This window comes from Arvicola amphibius, chromosome 4 (genome assembly GCF_903992535.2).
Source record: "Arvicola amphibius chromosome 4, mArvAmp1.2, whole genome shotgun sequence".
Classification (NCBI taxonomy): Eukaryota; Metazoa; Chordata; class Mammalia; order Rodentia; family Cricetidae; genus Arvicola; species Arvicola amphibius.
In genome coordinates, this window is record NC_052050.1 from 47,769,794 (window position 1) to 47,789,074 (window position 19,281).

At 48.2% G+C, this 19,281-nt stretch overlaps 1 protein-coding gene across 2 annotated transcripts; it reads left to right on the top strand.

Annotated features, from left to right (window-relative positions):
* The first annotated feature begins 97 nt into the window (after positions 1-97).
* Positions 98-18,552, top strand: Ctns (cystinosin, lysosomal cystine transporter). Of its 2 annotated transcripts, none has more exons than XM_038325584.1 (11): positions 98-475; positions 2,231-2,310; positions 7,177-7,255; positions 8,729-8,813; positions 12,807-12,910; positions 13,037-13,168; positions 13,737-13,836; positions 13,914-14,033; positions 15,073-15,243; positions 16,770-16,887; positions 17,059-18,552. In XM_038325584.1, the coding sequence occupies exons 2-11, from the start codon at positions 2,250-2,252 to the stop codon at positions 17,190-17,192; spliced, it is 1,104 nt and encodes a 367-aa protein (XP_038181512.1). In that variant the 5' UTR covers positions 98-475; positions 2,231-2,249; the 3' UTR covers positions 17,193-18,552. The 2 variants fall into 2 exon arrangements, with proteins under 2 accessions (XP_038181512.1, XP_038181511.1); XM_038325583.1 differs by having other exon boundaries at positions 99-544.
* The last annotated feature ends 729 nt before the right edge of the window (positions 18,553-19,281 follow it).

The window sequence follows — 19,281 nt, forward strand, 5'->3', positions numbered from 1 at the left end:
TGCCCCACACACCCACCCACCCACCCACCCACCCACACACACACACACACACACACACACACACACACAGCACCCCCGGCGATAGGTGGAGAGGCGACAGAAGGCGGGACCTATCGGGTTGAGGTTCCCGTACTGTGCCGCGCTTCCGAGAATCTTCACCGAAAGACGACAGAGGCGCGACAAGTGACTAGTTCTCCCCTCACATCCGAGCCCCCGCTCCTGCCAAGGCGCCTGCTCCCTTCCCTCGGCTCTACCCAGCTTTATCGGGCTAGGACTCGTGAAAACTACAACTCCCAGAGCTCCTCGCGCCGAACGCTCAGCTCCATAAACCAGGTGGTTCGGGTCAGGTGACAGCTGGCCCCGCCCTCGCACAAAGTCAGCGGAGCCCAAAGAGTCCTTTCCATTCTGAAAAGGCATCTGGCGCGAGATTGCTGCCTTTGGTGAGGTCAGTCCACCGATCCTGGGAGGCTGTCAGGTGAGAACCATCGCGGTCGGCACGGCCTCTCCTTTTCCTGGTAGGACACCACCAGCCCGGCAGCAGACAGTAAGTAGCCCGGCACCTAAGAGGGGCAGTCCGTCGCGAATGCAGCCTCCTCCAGCAGCGCCTGGGTTTCTGTCCTCTGGCCCCAGCCCAGGCCGGCAAACCCCAAATTGAAAGGCCAGGTTATTGGTGAGCAAAAGCACTGATAGCGGCTGCCAGCCGGTGTTGGTGGCACTGTTCGAGTGCAGCTGGAACCCCTTGCTTGCCTCCTCTGGTGCGCCTCAGTCTGGCTTGGGAAGGTGCAGGTGGCTTGGGGGGGAAAGTTAGATACTGTTAGGACCGTTCCCGAAGCTCCTGTTGATTCGCCCAGAGGAAGAGAGGATACCTGAGTCTTGTTTTTTCAATAATATTGAGGAAAATAAATGCTTTGTGAGAGCTTGCTGGGAACCCTGGGTGGTAGCAGTAATAACATTACATCATTGTTTCTCAACATTTTTATCTTATCAGTCCACCTCCTTAAAAATTTTAATACAGCTGATAAGCCCCATCTTTTATGTCTTTTGGGGGAGCCACAAACAATAGTTGCAGATATTTTCAGACCCCAAGAGCCTGGTTTAGCCCCCTTTGAGAATGTGGGCCTTAAGTTTCATCTCCCTTTAATTCTGTGGTGTGGTTCCCCCATTAGGAAGCCTCGGTTAAAAGTATTCCAAATTTATACAGGTAAACAGGAAGCCTGAGACCGGGACAGTCCATCTCCAAGGAATATATTTATTGTCCAGTCTATGTTAATTATCCCTTGAGAAAGTTCCAGGTTATGCACCAAGGGCAGGACTACCTCAGACACCTGACAAAGAAAGCTGCCATGGAAAGTGTCGATTCCAGGTTGCTCTTGAGTGGGGATAGTAGAAACTCTTTTTGGTTTTTCGAGACAGGGTTTCTCTGTAGCTTTGGAGCCTGTCCTAGAGCTAGCTTTAGTAGACCAGGCTGGCCTCGAACTCACAGAGATCCGCCTGCCTCTGCCTCCCAAGCGCTGGGATTAAAGGCGTGCGCCGCCATCACCGCCGGGTTGATAGTAGAAACTCTTGAAAGCACCGTGTGACTGAGGCCTGGAAGAAGGTTAGAACACACACCCAAGATGGGCATGGCAAGTGTCTTTCTTTCTGAACAAGCCTAGTTGTGCGGTTAACCAATCTGAACATTTTAGCCCTGTGGTCATCTTGTCAATTCTTTTTTCATCTGTTCTGTGGTTTTTCTTCCGGATGTCTTAGCCTTTAGCCTTTAGCACTGGGTAGCACTGGGGGACTTTTTTTTTTTTTTTTCTGACAGAGTGTTTGAATTTCATGGTCCATATCTGCTTCGGTGAAACTAGAGAAGAGATGGGTTTTGGGAAAAAGAGAAGAACACTCTGCCAGTGAAACTCCATTCATTTTCCTCTCCTGTTAACTGGGTTGTGGAAAGCAGTTGAGGGGACGGTACAGGTCTGCGCTCACTTCCGCAGAGTAGGACTTCACACAACCCACTTAGCTGCTCTGAGCAGGTTTGCCCTTTACATGAAACAAAGACCTCTCTGAGGTCTCCTTCTCGGAGGTTGTGATGCCAAGCCTGTGAGGTCAGAGGTCACAGAGCCTGTGAAGTAGAGGTCCTTTATGAACTGTCCCTCTGCCATGGCTCAGGTAGCATGTTGTCCACCAAGAGCTGAGCTAACTCATCCTTAACATGCCTCTCTCTTGCCTTTGTCTTTTTTCCTAGTTCTGAGAAGTCAGAGAACATGGCGAGGAATTGCCTGCTTATTTTGACCCTTTTCCTCTTGAATTTCATGGAGAAATGCGGTAAGTTTAAGAGTGACTTCTCAGCTTTGTAAAAAGGGAAATAGTGGAAAGAGTAACCTCTTTGTCACCAAAGGTTTAGTGCTGTCCTTGCCGCCTACGGTCAGCCTCCCACTCAGCGAGATAGCCAGATTCAGGTCTGGTATGGGGACATACAAAGAGCCAAAGGGTCCCAAACATAATTGGCCTATTATGCTGGGGTGCCTCTTGTCTTCTCTGTATCAACAGAGATAGTAGTCGGTTATTTAGTCAGACCATACAACTGGCTCTCAGAGCCTCACCAAGCTGAGGTAAGTATCTATAAAGAACCACTTGTGCTTCTGCCCTCTGGACCTCACAGAGAGAGTTGTGGGTCCTGGGAGATACTAAGGAGGCCTTGTGCCTGGTTCTTCCCGGCACAGATGCAAGAAAAGTCACCTGGCCCCACATCATAAGAGAAAATACCTTTCCCTTAGAGAAGATCGGAGAAGGTTACAGCATCTGAGCCACACAGAAAGCACGCTAGTGGAGATCATACATCCTTGTCAGAGGATCCCTTCAAATTCTGTTGTCATCCTTGAAATACTCAAGACATTTCTGGAATTCCTTCTGTGAATAGCTTTGTTTGGTACTCCCAGATCCCAGGCCCATATTAATCATTAGGTAGGTCATTACTCCAAAGCAAATGTATCTTAAAGTCCCTGACGAACAATTTTCAGAAGCCTGGGGAAAACACATGTGCCCTAAAGCTGCACACACTGCCAGCATCATTATGGTTACCTGGCCTCTTGATGGCCAGAAAACTTGTCATCTGATCGGCTCATCTAGGTTTGGTAAATATCAGTCATTCCTTAGTAGTCACACCTTATGGAGAAGTAATCTCTGGGGGGAAAATGATGAGGAGGGATTCAGACCATGAGGCCTGGTCCTGCCGCCTTTCTCCAGAGGGATGCCACACTTCAGCCCTACTGAGTCGACTCTCCGGGAATTGAGTGCATGTGGTGGTGTATGCATGTGTGCATGAGCACATAAAGGATACTACCTAGGAGATCGTGGAAAATCTTGCTAGTACTCCCAACTACACAGAGGGTAAACTGAGACCCAGGCAGGGTAGAAAGCCTCACAGATAAAACTAGGAATGGAATAGGGTCTCTGTTCCATTTGCCTCTTGCTTCTGACCATCTCTATGAAGGAGCACTGGACGCTTCCACAGAATCGAGAACCTGGAATTGGATTGGATCCCAGCCTCAGTCAGCTGGACTTTTCTTCTCTGTTTGGGGTATCAGCATCAAGGATGACACAAGAACAGAGAGCCTCCAGAGTTTGTCGCTTCTGACTTCTTTGAGTGGAATCTCTGGCAGTGCAGCCTAGTGGTAACAACTTGGGCTTTGGACCCAACAAGCCTAGTTTTGAATCCTTATTCAGTTGTGTGTATGGGAACAGGGCTCCTTCCCTCTGGACGGAGTTTCCTTGACTTAAAATAGGACTGAAAATGCCCATTTCCTATTGTAAATGTATAAAATGGGGGTGACGAGAACAGAAATGGTGCCATACCTGTAGTCCCAGCACTCCAGAACTGAGAGAGGACGATTAATAATGCCCTTGCATTCCAGACAGATTGTGGGACCTCACAGAAGGAAGGAAGAAGGAAGGAAGGAGGGAGGGAGGGAGGGAGGGAGGGAGGGAGGGAGGGAGGGAGGGAGGGAATAGAGTCAGTAGCAATGACTGGGATGAGGTAGGGTGCAGAGTGGTACCAGCCAGTAGCAATTGCTTAGATCTATAATCCTTGCTACTGAGGAAGGAGGATCACAAGTTTAAGGTACAGGTTATGGGACAAGATTAATTTAAGGCTGCTGGAACAATTTAATGCAGCCCTATTTCAAAGTTAAAAAGTAAGAACATAAGAAGGGCTGAATATGGAGCCCAGTGTAGATCATTTGCACTGCGTGTGTAAGGACCTGGTATTCAATTCCCAGTCTGGGGGTGGGGGGAAAAACGGGAAGGAGAGATCGATTTGCTTTAGTGGAAACAAGGTGTTCTCCCCATGGCTCCTGCTGTCCCCGGGTATGATACAGCTTCCAGCTGCCTCCTATCTTGAACTAAAACTAGCCTGCAGTTGTAACGTGATGACAGTAATAGACGCTAACAACTATTTAGCACTGAGGCCATGTAGAAAGTAGAAAGCGTGCTGCTAAGCATTCTGCATTTTATCTGTGAGATAGGTCTTATTCCACCCATTTTACAGGTGAAGTTCCACAGGTGTGGGCTCAGTAGTAAAGTACCTTTCAACAGGTCACACAGCTAGGAAGTATCAAACCAGGATGGAACTGTATGGCTTCAGCGCCTAGAATCTCATTTGCTTGAGCACTAGTGTTTTCTGTAGTACTGAGTGAGGATGACTTAAACGCTCTCTGATCTGGTTCTTTGAAAGCTCCCATCTTCCTACTTTAATATACAAAGACTGGAAAAATCTAACTCCCTGACACTCTTTTAAGTGCCTACACATACACACACAACATGCATGTGCCTGCCCCGAACAGTGACTTGCTCTGCATCTTACTTATCTGACGTAGTCCTGAGCAGTAAATAAAATTTCATAGACTGGGATAGTAAGTCCTGCACTCCCCTAGCTGGGCAAGCCCAAAACAAAGCCTCAGACTGATAGCACTGGAGGCAAGATAGAGTTAGCATATCATGTAGGACAGAATTAGCATAGCAGGCAGGATAGTTAGCATAGCATGCAAGATAGAGTTAGCATACAGGCAGGACAGAGTTAGCATAGCATGCAGGGTAGAGTTAGCACAGGACAGAGTTAGCATAGCATGCAGGGTAGAGTTAGCACAGGACAGAGTTAGCATAGCATGCAGGGTAGAGTTAACACAGGACAGAGTTAGCATAGCATGCAGGGTAGAGTTAGCACAGGACAGAGTTAGCATAGCATGCAGGGTAGAGTTAGCACAGGACAGAGTTAGCATAGCATGCAGGGTAGAGTTAGCAATAATGTGCAGGACAGAGTTAGCATGGCAGGCAGGAAAGTTAGCATAGCATGCAGGGTAGAGTTAGTATGGCAGGCAGGACAGAGTTAGCAATAATGTGCAGGACAGAGTTAGCATAGTGTGCAGGACAGAGTTAGCATAGTGTGAAGGACAGAGTTAGCATGGCAGGCAGGAAAGTTAGCATAGCATGCAAGATAGAGTTAGCATGGCAGGCAGGATAGTTAGCAGAGCATGCAAGATAGAGTTAGCATGGCAGGCAGGATAGTTAGCAGAGCATGCAAGATAGAGTTAGCATAGCATGCAGGACAGAGTTGCCAGAGCAGCCTCCAGACCCTGAGGCTACAACAACTGATCTGACCTGAAGAATCCACTGGTAGGGAGCTAAAGACTGTACTGTGAAGAATCACATCTGGGAGACTTGTACTTTGGGGACAGCCATCATCTGCATTTATACATGGGGACCAAACTAAAGAAAGAAGCTCAGATGTGGCAGAACTGGGCCCAGAAGTGTGAGTTTCAAGCTAGTGAGCACCTTGGGGCATAAGGTGACTCTCCCAAGGAAGCGTCCATGCAGTGGAAATTCCAAGGGGAGACAGTTGAGGCTGGAGGACGTGACACTGTTCTCTCCAACCTGAGCTCTAAAACTTTAGGTCCTAGTTCTTCATCTTCTGCCATGGAGGGTTCTGGGTAGAGGCCTGCACCTCCTGTCCCTATGGGAGTCGTTTCACCAGATGGAGTACTTTCTCTGTTGCCTAAGATACCCTTTCCTCTCTTAGTCTGGATCCCTGATCATGACTTCTAGGATGTGCCTTTCCTTGAAGTCTGTAAGGCCAGGTGTGCCCTGAAGCTTTGAATACCTCAGCATGGCACAGTGACAAAGGAGGTGGGCTGTCCAAAGAATACAGGAATTATTCAAGCTAGCCAGCCATTCCCTGTGACCACAGTGTGCTCGGTTATTTGATCTCCCAAAATGATCTTCCTTCTTCCTCTTGGCATTTTGTTTCATTTAGTTTTGTTTTGATGCTGAAGATTAGATTCAGGGTCTTATGCCTACTAGTCATACATTCTCCCACTGAGCTATACTCCCAGCCTAGCCCTCACCCCAACATGGTTTTCTAAGACGCAAGCCTGCTTCCTCCCTCACCCTGGAGGCCTGTTTGTCCACCTGCTCCTGAGTTAGTGCCTTAATGCCAAGAAGCAAGCCCTGACAGTGAAAAGTGTACGTCCCTCAACACTATCCTCCAGTCCCTAGCAAACAGCCTCAGAGAGGGAACCGTGCATGGGGTGAGCTGAGTCTGCAGGAAAGCCCAGATGGGTCTTTAGAAACGTTAGCCGGGCCTTGTGCCCATCTCAGAATCCAGGAATGAGACCAGACCAGTTTTTCAGAGGAGACCCATGGGCTGTTTTCAATCTGTCTCCAGTCCGCCTTTAAGAATCCCAGATGTTGGTTGAGCAGTGATGGCCCACACCTTTAATCAGGAGGCAGAGGCAGGCGGATCTCTGTGAGTTCAGAGTGAGTTCCAGGATAGGCTCCAAAGCTACACAGAAAAACAATGTATTGAAAAAAAACCAAAAAAAAATCACAGATGTTGAACTGAATGTCTGTTTTATAACTTTTAGGCTCTGTAGCTCCCAAACCATTTCTGGGGAACTCAACTTGCCCACAGAGGGAAGGAAGAGGAAGTTCCAGCACTTCCTGCTCTAAACTGTGGCAGTCTCTAAACTGGTACAGAAATGGAAAGATCATAATACAAGTCTGAAAGTACACCTAGAAAACAGGATTATTAGTGAATCAGAGCTAGTGAGTTCAGATGGCAGGGCCTGGTGCCCATTCCTCCTTGTGGGCTAAACTCTTTGTCGTGGTGACTCATGGCATTGACTTGCATCTTTCCAGAGTCAACAGTCAGTCTCTCGGTTCCTCCCACTGTGAAGCTGGAAAATGGCAGTTCAACCAATGTCAGCATCACCCTTGGGTAAGTTCTCAGGCCCAGTTCTCTCCTCAGCCCCACTTGGTACTGACCTCTGGCATAGTCTGCATGGAGTTCCGGTGTGATGCCCTTGCCTCTTTGTTGTAGAACATAAAAAGAGTCCAGGATTACAGAGCAGGGTCCCAAAGTCAAACACCTACAGAGTCTACAGAGTCCCTGTTTCCTCTAGCAAGTAGAGTCTTCTGGTGGCCACAGGTGATGCCAGACTTCAAGACCCTTTTCAAGACTAAATATATGAGCAGAGCCCTAAAAGTCAAGGGTTGAGGAACTGAACTGCTGACCAGCATAGCACAGCTGAGGTCACTTGCCAAAGCAGAAGTGATAGTATCAAGGGGTTTCCACCCGCCCCTGCTCACACTTAGCCTTTGTTTAACTGTCTTCCTTGTGTGCCAGGCGTGGTGGTGCACGCCTTTAATCCCAGGACTCCGGAGGCAGAGGCAGGTGGATCTTTGAGTCTGAGGCCAGCCTGGTCTACAGAGCAAGTTCCAGGACAGGCTCCAAAGCTACAGAGAAATCCTGTCTCAGGAAAAAGAAAAGAAGAAAAGTCTTACTTGCTGACACCTACTGCTTTAGGCATGAAGGTCCTAACCTAGTTCACCCTCTTCCAGAAGATATTCCTCTGTCTCTGACCTGTGACTGCTTCACCATGCCTGTGGCTCCCAGCTGAGACAATGCTCTTTACACCTGCCCTGGAAAGTCCCCAGGGCTCCTCAAAGACCTGCTGCTCTCTCCTTCATACCTTGCACACCTACCTCATGTAAACCATCTAAGTTGTCTGCTTACCCTCTCTCCCCTCTCTGGAATCTTTAAATAGCTTCCCACATTTGAGGTCTCCATGGGTTGCTCCGAAAGGACTCACTTCATCCCATCCCTGCTGACCTTCACACCACACCATGCTCAGAGCTGACTCTACCGAAGGGACTTTTCCCACTGGGGCAGAGAGCCGTTGGCCTGTTCCCTCTATTTGCCCCCATTATTCACAGCCAGAATTCCACCTTCTTGTGTTCTCATCCTACCCCAAAGGAATATCTAGTCTCCTCATAAAGCGGGAACATGGTTCTTTCTACCTCTCCCAGTTTAGGGGCAAATATCTAGGTAAAGGTATTCTCCTATAGAAATAAATGAAAGTAAAGAATAATGTTATGCAAAAGAAGGTAAACACAAAAAACTCTGGGCTGTCAGATTCTTTGTATATAAAATATAAAAACAGCAAACTCCATGATGCCAGGCCAGTGGTTATCCTTGGGGTCAGGAAACTTGAGGGGAGCAGAACAGGGCTTCTGGGGTGTTGGAAATGCTCATTTCTTGATCTGGGGGCTGGATGTGTGTAGTCTGAGCACACTGCCCTTCCTGATCCTCATTTCCAGAGAAAGGAAGACCTAGTGTGAAATCCAGAGGGTCGATTGACATCTTACAGGATCCAACCTCCCAACAGTAACCAGACTCTTATCCTCCTAGGCATCCATTAAATGCAACCTTGGTGATCACTTTTGAAATCACATTTCGTTCAAAAAATCTTACTATTCTGGAGCTTCCTGATGAAGTAAGTAACAGACCTTACTAACGCTTAAGGCAACACTCGGCAACAGAACACATTTTAATTTTAATTGTGGGGGAAAGTTACCTAGGCTCCCCCCCATGCGCGCACGTACCCCATTCCATCATAGAAATATGTGGTTTGGGCTTTGTTGGCCTCTTTAAGGTTGAATGTTTTCTGCTATGTAGTTTGAGTGAAGGATTCACAAGATGAATGCAAGTTGAGGTGAATAGCTTCTGGGACTTTAATCCTAGAGCTGAACCGTGGTTAATAATAATAAGTAAGGTACAGTGTACAGACAGGTGTCAAAAAATAAATAAGATAAAAAATTTAAAAAGCCTGAGGCAAAGGTGGTTCTGAGAATGGAGAACTTCTAAAGATATTTAGATATCTTTGGATAGAAGTATCAGCCTTGCTTTAAAACATTTAGGAAATGAGAGGGTTCTCGGTTTGTAGAGTGTTTACCTAGCATACATGAGGCTTTAGGTTCAGTCTCTGCCAACACACACACAGGAAAGAAGGAAGGAGGGAGAGAGGGAGGGAGGAAGGAAGGAAGGAAGGAAGGAAGGAAGGAAGGAAGGAAGGAAGGAAGGAAGGAGAAAGTTAATGTGTGTGTAGAGAGAAAGACTAACTTTCTAACAGAATTTCAGGCTTAGCCCAGACCTACTGGATCAAAGTCTACATGTTAGCAGGGTCTGTGGGTGACTAGGGGGTTCACATCATTCTGAGACATTGGTGGTGGTTGGGTGTCAATTGCAGAACTGTCTCAGAGGTTTTCTGGATTTTATCTTCCTGCTTCTACATTGCCAGTAATATAAATCAGTTGTCATTTGGCTAGATAAAATACTTTAATAGGGGGTTGGAGAGATGGCTCAGAGGTTAAGAGCACCGCCTGCTCTTCCAAAGGTCCTGAGTTCAATTCCCAGCAACCACATGGTGGCTCACAACCATCTGTAATGAGGTCTGGTGCCCTCTTCTGGCCTACAGGCATACACACAGACAGAGTATTGTATACATAATAAATAAATAAATAAATAAATAAATGAATGAATGAATAAATGAATAAATGAATAAATAAACAAACAAACTTTAATAGGGAAGCAGCAACTCCAGATAAAAACAAGCAAATGGTGGGCCTGTAATCTCAGCTATTTGAGAGGCTGAAGCAGGAGGTCACAAGTTCAAGACCTGCCTAAGCTGCAGAACAAGTTCATGGCCAACCTGGGAAAATAGTGAGACCTGTCTCAAAATAAAAGGTAGAAAATAAAAAGCTGGAGTTAGACCTCAGAGGTACCGCTGGATGTGGTGGTGCACTTAGGAGGCAGAGGCAAGTGACACTCTGAGTTACAGACCAGCCTGACCTACTTTGCAAGTTCTAGGACAGCCAGGACTACATAGAAAGACCCTGTCTCCATGTCTCAAGGAAAAAAAAAAAAAACCTCAGTTGTGGAGCATTTGGTAGCATGCACAAGGCACTAATTCAATCCCAAGTACCGAAAGAAAAGAAGAAAAAAAAAAAGCTTAACAGCAGTCAGATAAGTCTGGAAGGCCGTAGTGACTATTATTAACAACAAAGTATCATTATATAATTATGTATCAAATAATAGTATTTGGTTGAGGAAGGACCATGTATAGGACAATGGATTCATAAGGCTACATTACCCAATGATGTTATAACCTTTATTTGTGTACATACTCATTACAAGTGTTCACATGACTGAAATTGCCTAATTTCTTAGAGTAATATCCTGTTGTTAAAGGAAATGTGCCTATACTTGAAAACTGGTAAAAGATTAGATCTTCAGTGTTCCCACACCCAAGAAAAGAATGTTAAGTATGTAAAGTAGTGGATACGTTAATTAGCTTATCTTAACCATATTGCAGTGAATATGTAGATTAAAGCATCACACTTTATCATATACAATTTTTATGTGTCCATAATAACAAAGGATGGGGAGGGGCTGCAAAAAAAATGCAGGGACAACCTTGATGTTCAAAAAACCCTGGGTGGTTGTGGAAATGGGCTACAAATTATTCTGAGCCCCCCAGCAAGCAAACAGCAGTAAGAGGGGATTCAGAGTATCCCACTAAAGAGCCCCTCTGTCAGAGGTAGCCTTTATACACCCTTGTCCCTGTGGGTAGCATTATACAATATTAACCACTGCAAACACACACACAAGGAGCCTGAAGGCTGAGGCCAGAATGCAACACAATGAAAGACACAGTCCTAATAGCAGGTCTGCTCCAAGGCCTCTAAGCTTTGTTTAACCTGCAGGTCACATGTAGAGACTCAGAGGAACAGACAGCAGTTAGTTTATGTGTAGACATTGAAGTAAAGGTGTCCTCCTGTAAAAATAAAGTCAAGAATAACAGGCAAAAGAAGCCCAACATAAAAAATGGGCTATAAGGTTCCTTGAATAAAAACAGTGAACCCATGGTGTCAGGCCAGTGGTTATCCTCAGGGTCAAGAGACTGGGGGTAAGGGGAGCTGAATGGAGCTTCTGTGGCGTTGGAAATGCTCATTTTTTGATCTGGAGGCTAAATGTGTGCAGTGTATTGAAACACTTCATCAAGCTGTGATGTGTGTACTTTTCTGTATAAGTATTATATACGCCAGGTTTGTTTGTTTAATTAGCAGCGAGAGTCAAAACCAAACCATTGTTGGAAAATGATCTTGAGGAACACCTGAACCCACCTTCTCAGGCTCCTGCATCACTGGCCCCTCCCTGCCCATTCTTGTCCTGTACCTGTGGTATAAGAAGCCAATGGTTAGAACCTGGGAGTCAGGTGGTCTAGGAGTTCAGCCTAGAAGCATTGGGTCAGGGACTTCAGTCAGCCCCAGTGTTTCCCTTGTTTGTAGGCATAGAGGTCATTGTGTCTCCTGGACCACATTCTGGAGATTAAAAGCAATGCAGGAAATATAAAACAGATGGCATTGCCCCTGGCAGAGCCTCAAGTCCAGTAAGAAGCCTCTGCTTGCCAGGCATCTCATCCGTTGGGAGCTGAAAGCAGGGTGATCTCAAAGTCTCAGCCAGATTGTGCTGTGTTAGCAAAACCCTGTGTGTGGATGGGCTGGGGGTGGGGAGACAGGTGCCGTGGCTTCTACCTGTAATCCCAGCACTCAGGAGACTAAGGCATGGGGATTTCTGTGAGTGTAAGGCCAGCTGGAGCTACATACTAAGGCAGAGCTGCATAACAAGACTCTGTCTTATAGAAAACCAGAGAAAGAGACAGAAAAAGAAACACCATGGTGTAATGAGCTGCATGCATGTGGTACTTGCAACAAAGGTTGAGAGTGGGACCTAGAATGTTATAAGGCAAATGGGGACAGTTTGGTTCCATCAGAATGCCATCTAGCTCCCTGCTTCTCTGAGGGAATCTCAGTGTGGCAGGAAGATGACAAAAAAAAAAAAAATCAGATGGCACAGGCAGGCTCCAAGCCCATCTTCCAGAAGGCAGGGCTTTGACAAACATCAAGCAGAAATGACCACAAGAGCATCTTGTGTTCCCACTTCTGCTTTGCCATTAGGCAGTGAGGCAGGGCATGGGGAAACAGCCTTTATGGATTTCACTGAGCATCACAACAATGGAAATAGAAATAACACTGCTCTCACAGTCGTGATACGAAGCACTCCTAGCCTGCCGTGTGCCCAGCTCTGCACTGGAAGCTTTAGGGACATCATATCCAAAGCATCCCTATGAGACAGGTACTGGTGTTCCCCCATGTACAGATGAGTAGACTGGGCTATCAGGGCTAATGAGAGGACAGAAGTTATCCTACACTCCTTCGGTGGTTAGCCAGGGAGGGCTAAGGACTGGCCTACGGTTCTGCTCAAAAAACCAGATGGAAACATGGGCAGGGTGGGATTCTTGTGCCTGGTTGGTAAGTTCTCAGAAAGCAGAACCAAGTATGATATACTCCCCACCCCCATTCCCTGGCTCATGGCCTGGAGCCAGACCCTGTATATGGCCACAGATGAAATTCCGCCTTCCTAACAGGTCATAGTGCCTCCCGGAGAGAAGAATGCCTCTTTCCAAGTGACTTCTCAAAATGTTGGACAAGTGACTGTTTATCTGCACGGCAATCATTCCAACCAGACCTGGTAGGCTGGTGTCCGCCCCACCCCTGTGGCCTCATAGAACAGGAAGGGTGGCCAAGCACAGATGTGCATCGGGGCTTCCTCCAGAATCTTCACCTCAATGCATCCTCACCCCAAATTCCTTTCTAGTCCCAGGATTCGGTTCTTGGTGATACACAGCAGAATCGTTAGCATCATAAACCAAGTGATTGGCTGGATCTACTTCATGGCCTGGTCTGTCTCCTTCTACCCACAGGTGATCCAGAACTGGAGGCGGAAAAGGTAACTTGCCAGCTTAGAGCTGTTCCTGCAGACCCTTGTGGGGCTGCAGGAAGACACCCCCTCTACATTAATCTCTGTGCAAGTAGGGTGGGGTTTCCCATGCTATGTATTCAGTTCCTTGCCCAGTTTAGCCCTTCCCTATGGGAACAATGACATAGAGCTTCTCACCTAAACCAAAAACAGACTGGGTGGGGGAAATTCTGCCCTGAAGTTCCTTGGCCCTGGAAGGCTGGACACCATGCCATACAGCCTTTAGCTCCAGAGACTGTATAGCTCTCCTGTCTTCACACTGGGTATCTGGTCTCTTAGGGGACTGCCAAGCAGTGAGCCAGGGAAGTGGGTCCTCTCTCCCCTAGAGGCCTCCAGGAGGAGCCTCTGGAGTGTAGGAGGAAGGAGGGGATTGGCTCTCAAAAGGGTCAGTTGGGTGGCATCAGCCATGGTAATGGAGAGACCTCTAAGGATGGTGCTGAGGCCTCCTTTTCCATGTACTAGGTGCTATGTCCCCTCCCATTCCAGGGGTTCCCCGCCTTAACCCTGCCCTACTTTTTTCCCCTCTGCCCCCCTGCAGTGTCATTGGTCTCAGCTTTGATTTCTTAGCGCTGAACTTGACCGGCTTCGTGGCCTACAGCGTTTTCAACATCGGTCTTTTATGGGTACCCTACATCCAGGTACAGCATCGCTCGCTCCCTGCAGCCCACCCAAACTGCTTCTCCTCACCTCTTAGCTTCTCCTCACCCCCCAACAGGAGCAGTTTCTCCTCAAATATCCCAATGGTGTGAACCCTGTCGACAGTAATGACGCCTTCTTCAGCCTGCATGCGGTCGTTCTCACCCTGATTGTCATCCTGCAATGCTGCCTGTATGAGGTGAGCCATGAGGTCTGGTGACCTGGCCTGCCAACCCCACCCCATTCTATCCGCATGCCTAAAGGAATGGTGGCATGATGGCCCCCAGCCTTCTGTGGCAGAATGGATTTGGGACGGGCTTTCCTATCCTGTCCCAGGCTTAACTGAAGGGGTGTGTCAGGAAAATGTTTTCTTGGGCCAAGGTTGAATGAGGTTCTTGGTAAAGGGAAAGGTAAGATCATTCACCATGGCACGAGGGAAACTGTGAGTAGATGGGAATGGCCAGGGAGCCAACTCCTGGGAGGTCAGGAGGAGCCTGGATTCAGCTGTCACTGCAAAGCTATCTGGGGTTTCAGCATGGATTGAGGGTACCCAGAAGTTCCGGTGTTTCACAGGAGCACCCCTGACATGAGCTTTACCATCGCCTCTCCGTAATGTGGCACCTCCTCATGTCACAAAACCAGTGGGGGCTGTGTGACTTTCTCAAAGCTCCTTGGTTTTCTTGCACCTTTGCTGTGATGCTCTGCTGAAGGGGCCTCCCTTTTGGGGCCATGTCTAGAGAAAAGCTGCAGTGGGGGACAGATTCCTAGATCCCCAGGTTTCTTCCACATCGTGGGATGAGCTATCAGCAGGCTAGGTGAGGTTTTGGACCTCCAACACTGGGATTTATGCCCTGCACTGTTTGTTCCTCCAAATGAGCTCTGAGGTGTCCAGTTGTGGGGAGGTGGAACTTGAGTGGCAGGGGCTGGAGGATCCAACATGAATGGAACAGGAGAGCTTGACTGTAAAGGGTGGGGCTGTTGCTAGGAACTCCACACCTCACTGCAGCTCAGGCTTGATTCACTCACCACCCAGATAGAGACAACAATCTGTGGGTTTAGTCTCCTGCCCTGGCCTTATGCAGACACAGCCCTAGTGCTCTTGACCCCCTTTACAAAGGTTACACCAAGGCCAGATTTCTGCCTCCATCCTGCACCCCTTTCCAAAGCCACCCCGTCCTGAAACCATGAAGCAACCTTTGTGTCCACATCTACAAACCCCACCTTTTTCTCATCCTCAGCGAGGCAACCAGCATGTGTCATGGCCCTCCATTGGCTTCCTGGTACTCGCATGGCTCTTTGTGGTAGTCACCATGATTGTGGCTGCAGTCGGTGTGACCACATGGCTACAGTTCCTCTTCTGCTTCTCCTACATCAAGCTTGCCGTCACGCTGATCAAGTATTTTCCACAGGTACCTGAGAGCCTTCCTGCATTTCCATATGGCTGTTAGTGTGAGACAAGAGGTACTGAGCCCAGGCCCTGCTATCATAGGGCAGCTTTTACCAAGCTAAGAAGACAAGGGTGGAAAGCTATGGTAGAAGCGAGTAAACCTAGAATGGCAAAAAGCCAGTGGGTACCACGGCCTGCTCTTTCCTGGAGTCTTTCCTAATAACTTAGGATTTCTCTCTCTTGCCTGCCTGCCACAATAGCCATCTCTAAGGACCAATCAGAAAAGATCAGACAGAAGAGGGAGTTGACCACTGTGGCCTTCTCCTTTGGAAGATGTTCTCCAAGGAGGTCCCTCAGCATACTCCCCTCCCCAGTTCAATCCAGGTCCTGGAGTTTAGACTCAAACATATCTTTCCTGGCAAGCATGATGGCTCCAGGCTAGAGCCTGGTGTAAAGAAATAACATCCACATATGAGTTCTAGAGCCGCCTTGAACTTTCCCAACAAAGAAGCCTCAGTGCTGAGTCTTGTATCCACTGGCTACAGGCAGGGGTAGACCCCGAGGGAAAAAGAGTTCTGTAGACTGTGGAGAGTGCCAGTTCAGGCCTGGGTACCCTGCATGGAAATCTGGCTGATGAGCAATACTGTGAATCTAGAAACTGGGTAGCTAGAGCCATGGAGGAACCAGGCTCTGTGGTGAGGCAAGGCTGGGAACTGGAGGCAGGAACATTTGTGGGAGGCATTGGGGATTATCTAGAACTGGAGAGGCAACACTAAGTATGGGACAGAATGGGAAAGATCAGTATGGCTGCCAACAAGACCAAGACCTTCCTCCTGCATGGTAGGAAAGGATGGTGCCAGCTAGAGATACTCTGAGGATACTGTGGGTTTGGTGAGGCTGGGGCAGCAGGAAGAGGGGAATAATGCCCAAGAGTTGGGAAGCCCAGTCAGAGGTGGCAACTTTGCCACTCTATAGGTGGAAGAACTAAAGGATTCAGTAGCTTTTTCAAGACAGACCTGACTCCACAGCTGGAGCTGGGTTCCACACCAGAGAGTCTGGCTCCCAACCACATTCCTAAGTGTGGAGTTCAGGCTGAGATCGGGTACAGGATCACTGGAGCTGTGAAGGATCAAGAGTCACAGTCAGACATAGTGGTACACACCTGTAATCCTAGTACTTAGAGTTTCTGGGAAGCTGAAGCAGGATCATGAGTTCAAGGCCAGCCTAAGCTACCTAGACACTGGCTTAAAAAAATAAATAAAAATAAAAATTGGAGGTCTGCCTCTAAGAGGCTGAGAAGCCAAGCAGCATTCCTCCACCCCCACCCCACCCCACCAGGGTCCAGGAGTGCAGAAAGGACAGGGAGGAAAGGGAAGCTCCCCTTGCCCTGCATACAGACTGGAGCCTGTTTCCCTAGTTCCAGTCTGTCAAAAGCCCAGAGGTCATTATGTTCTTTGGAGCGCTGAGTTTAGTACATGAGTGGGAAGAATCAGCAGATCTCATTTGGAGTAGCAGTCACAAGGCATGTGTGGCATTGTCTGTCCCCAGGCCTACATGAACTTTTACTACAAAAGCACCGAGGGCTGGAGCATTGGCGGTGTGCTTCTGGACTTCACAGGGGGCAGCTTTAGCCTCCTCCAGATGTTCCTCCAGTCTTACAATAATGGTGAGTCTGCCAAAGCTGCTGCTACCCAATGAGTGAAAGCACAGGAGGAAGGGGCTTCCTGGGATCCCCTAGCTTGTGCAGTTTCCTGGGCAAATGGGGGTCCTCACATCCCAACACATCCACCTGCCTTAGAAGCTAAAAACAGATTCTGTTCTCTCTGGCTATTAACAGACCAATGGACGCTGATCTTCGGAGACCCAACTAAGTTTGGACTTGGGGTCTTCACCATCTTCTTTGATGTTGTCTTCTTCATCCAGCACTTCTGTTTGTACAGAAAGAAACCAGGGTACGAACAGATGAACTAGAACCCAGAGACCCAGTATCAACAGCCAGGGCCCTGGGCTCTGGTAGGAAAAGTTGTATCCTGCAAAGGCCAGAGAAACAGCTGGTGTACAGGGCTGGTACAGTATGCCGACAGAGAAGCACTCTCTTCAAGGGCCAGATGCCTTAAACTCAGCCTGCCTGCCTTCATCCTGGCCCCACCTGAGCCACAGAGGACTCCCTCTCTGGGACAGACACCTGACTCTACCCCAAGGCCAAAAGCCAGACTTGAAGTGGTCTCTTCCAACCTAAAGTTCCAGCCCCCTGCTGGGAGGTACCCAGCCCTCCTGCATCTTGATATGCCATCTCTCTTTTCTTTAAGGCTTCAAGCAGCACACACAGATCCCGACAGCCAACCCAGACAGAACTGGGCACCAAGTTTGCAGCCGATGGCCTTGCCCCAAACCACCAGTGTTTCTGGGAACAGCTTGAAGGGCTAACCTTACAGCTGGGAGAGCCAAGGGTGCTTCCACCGCTGTGTTCACAGGGACCAAGCGGCCAGGTGCTGTGGCTAATGGACTTGAAGGTGCTGATACTGGTGGTGGAGGGGAAAGAACTCTGGGGTGAGGCTCTGGGGTCCTTTCTCTGAAGGTCACATTTCTGATACTCATTCTATATAACTCAGCTCCAGTAACTGTAGAACATGTGGCCCAGGCCAGTGCCTGGTAAAGTATGTTTCTGATCCCTGAGGTGCCTGCCAGATCAGTGTGAAGCAGACCCACACTAACGGTCCTCTGAATCATTACATACAAAGACAGATATCACAGTAACTTTCTGATTTTTTTTTTTTTAACACTGAGGGATATTTTGAAATGGCTTGTTTTCTTTTGCCCTCTTTCTTACCTCTACTTTCTGAGACAGATGGAGCCCCATCAGAGTTCCCCACCTCTACTACTCCTAACCTTACACCTATGGAGCAGGCACTCAGTACCAGCCTGTGCCTTCAAGACCCATCAATCAAGCTGTAAGAATAGCTCCCCTAGAGGGGAGGGCAGGCTCCTTCCCCTAACCCCAAACTAGAACTCCAATTTCTTAGCTGTTGAGGAGCCTCAGAAGAGCAAGCCCTCACCACCTATAATGCTTACGGGTCCCACCTTGATCCCAAACCTCCCTTCTCATTCCAAGCTGTCCTTCCTATGCCAGATGGGGAAGGAACCAGGGTGTGCCTTGAGTTTATCAATCTGCTCTTTTTGCTTTCTACAAGACTAATATTGAGGGCCCCTTATATTTCTCATTCTTGTGTATTTTTTTTTGTGTTTGTATCTTGTTTCATTTTGGTGGAGTACATGTCCTTAATTAAAAGGTGGCTTGTTTACTGTCTGTATACTCAGAACATTTACTAGATGCAGAAGGCAGTTATGTTGACCTTTGGAACCAAGTCCTTGGGGCTTGGAGGACCCTGCTTACCTGTGTGAAGAAATGCATAGGGTTGTGGAGTACATTGGCTTGAGGTGGCTGCATGTTGACCCACACTGGATCGGGGAAGCCCTCTATGGTTCAAAATGCCTGCCCAACCAGAGTCAGGTAGGTTTGTTTCACAGTGCCTTATCTGCCAGTACCAAGGTCCCCAGGATGTCAGCAGGGATTGCGGGGTTCAGGGTAGGGCATGAAGCAGGGGTGAAGATCTTACCCTGAACCATCTCTAAAGTCCTGTCTCCTAGAATCAGGATTGCAGCCTGGTCAAGCCCATAGCTCATCTATAGGTGGCTAAGGCAGGAAGAACACAAGGTCATGGTCAGCTTGAACACAGCAAGAAGACTGTCTCAGGGTAAGGTAGAGACGTGGCTCACTGGTAGAAGGCTTGCCTAGTATACAAGCTTGAGACCCTGGGTTCAACAGCACCAGAGGAGAAAAAAAAAAAAAGAAGTGTTATTGGGTGCTACACAGAGATTTTAAATGCTGGACTTTTTCTTTAGGAGTGCTATGACTACAAACCCAGGACTCTGAGCATGTCAGACAGGTGCTCCATTGCTGACCCACACCTCCAGCCTTCTGAGCTTTCCTTTCCACTTTCTGATTGGCAGGGACAGGCAAGCCCCTAAGTGGCATCTGCCTGGAGTTTCCAGCTCACCA

Bases quoted from the DNA above. Each gene is read 5' to 3' on its own strand.
- Ctns (XM_038325584.1), top strand. From the start codon at position 2,250: ATGGCGAGGAATTGCCTGCTTATTTTGACCCTTTTCCTCTTGAATTTC. The intron at 13,169-13,736 runs GTAACTTGCCAG...GCCCCCCTGCAG, and splicing joins CAGAACTGGAGGCGGAAAAG to TGTCATTGGTCTCAGCTTTG. The intron at 14,034-15,072 runs GTGAGCCATGAG...TCTCATCCTCAG, and splicing joins TGCAATGCTGCCTGTATGAG to CGAGGCAACCAGCATGTGTC.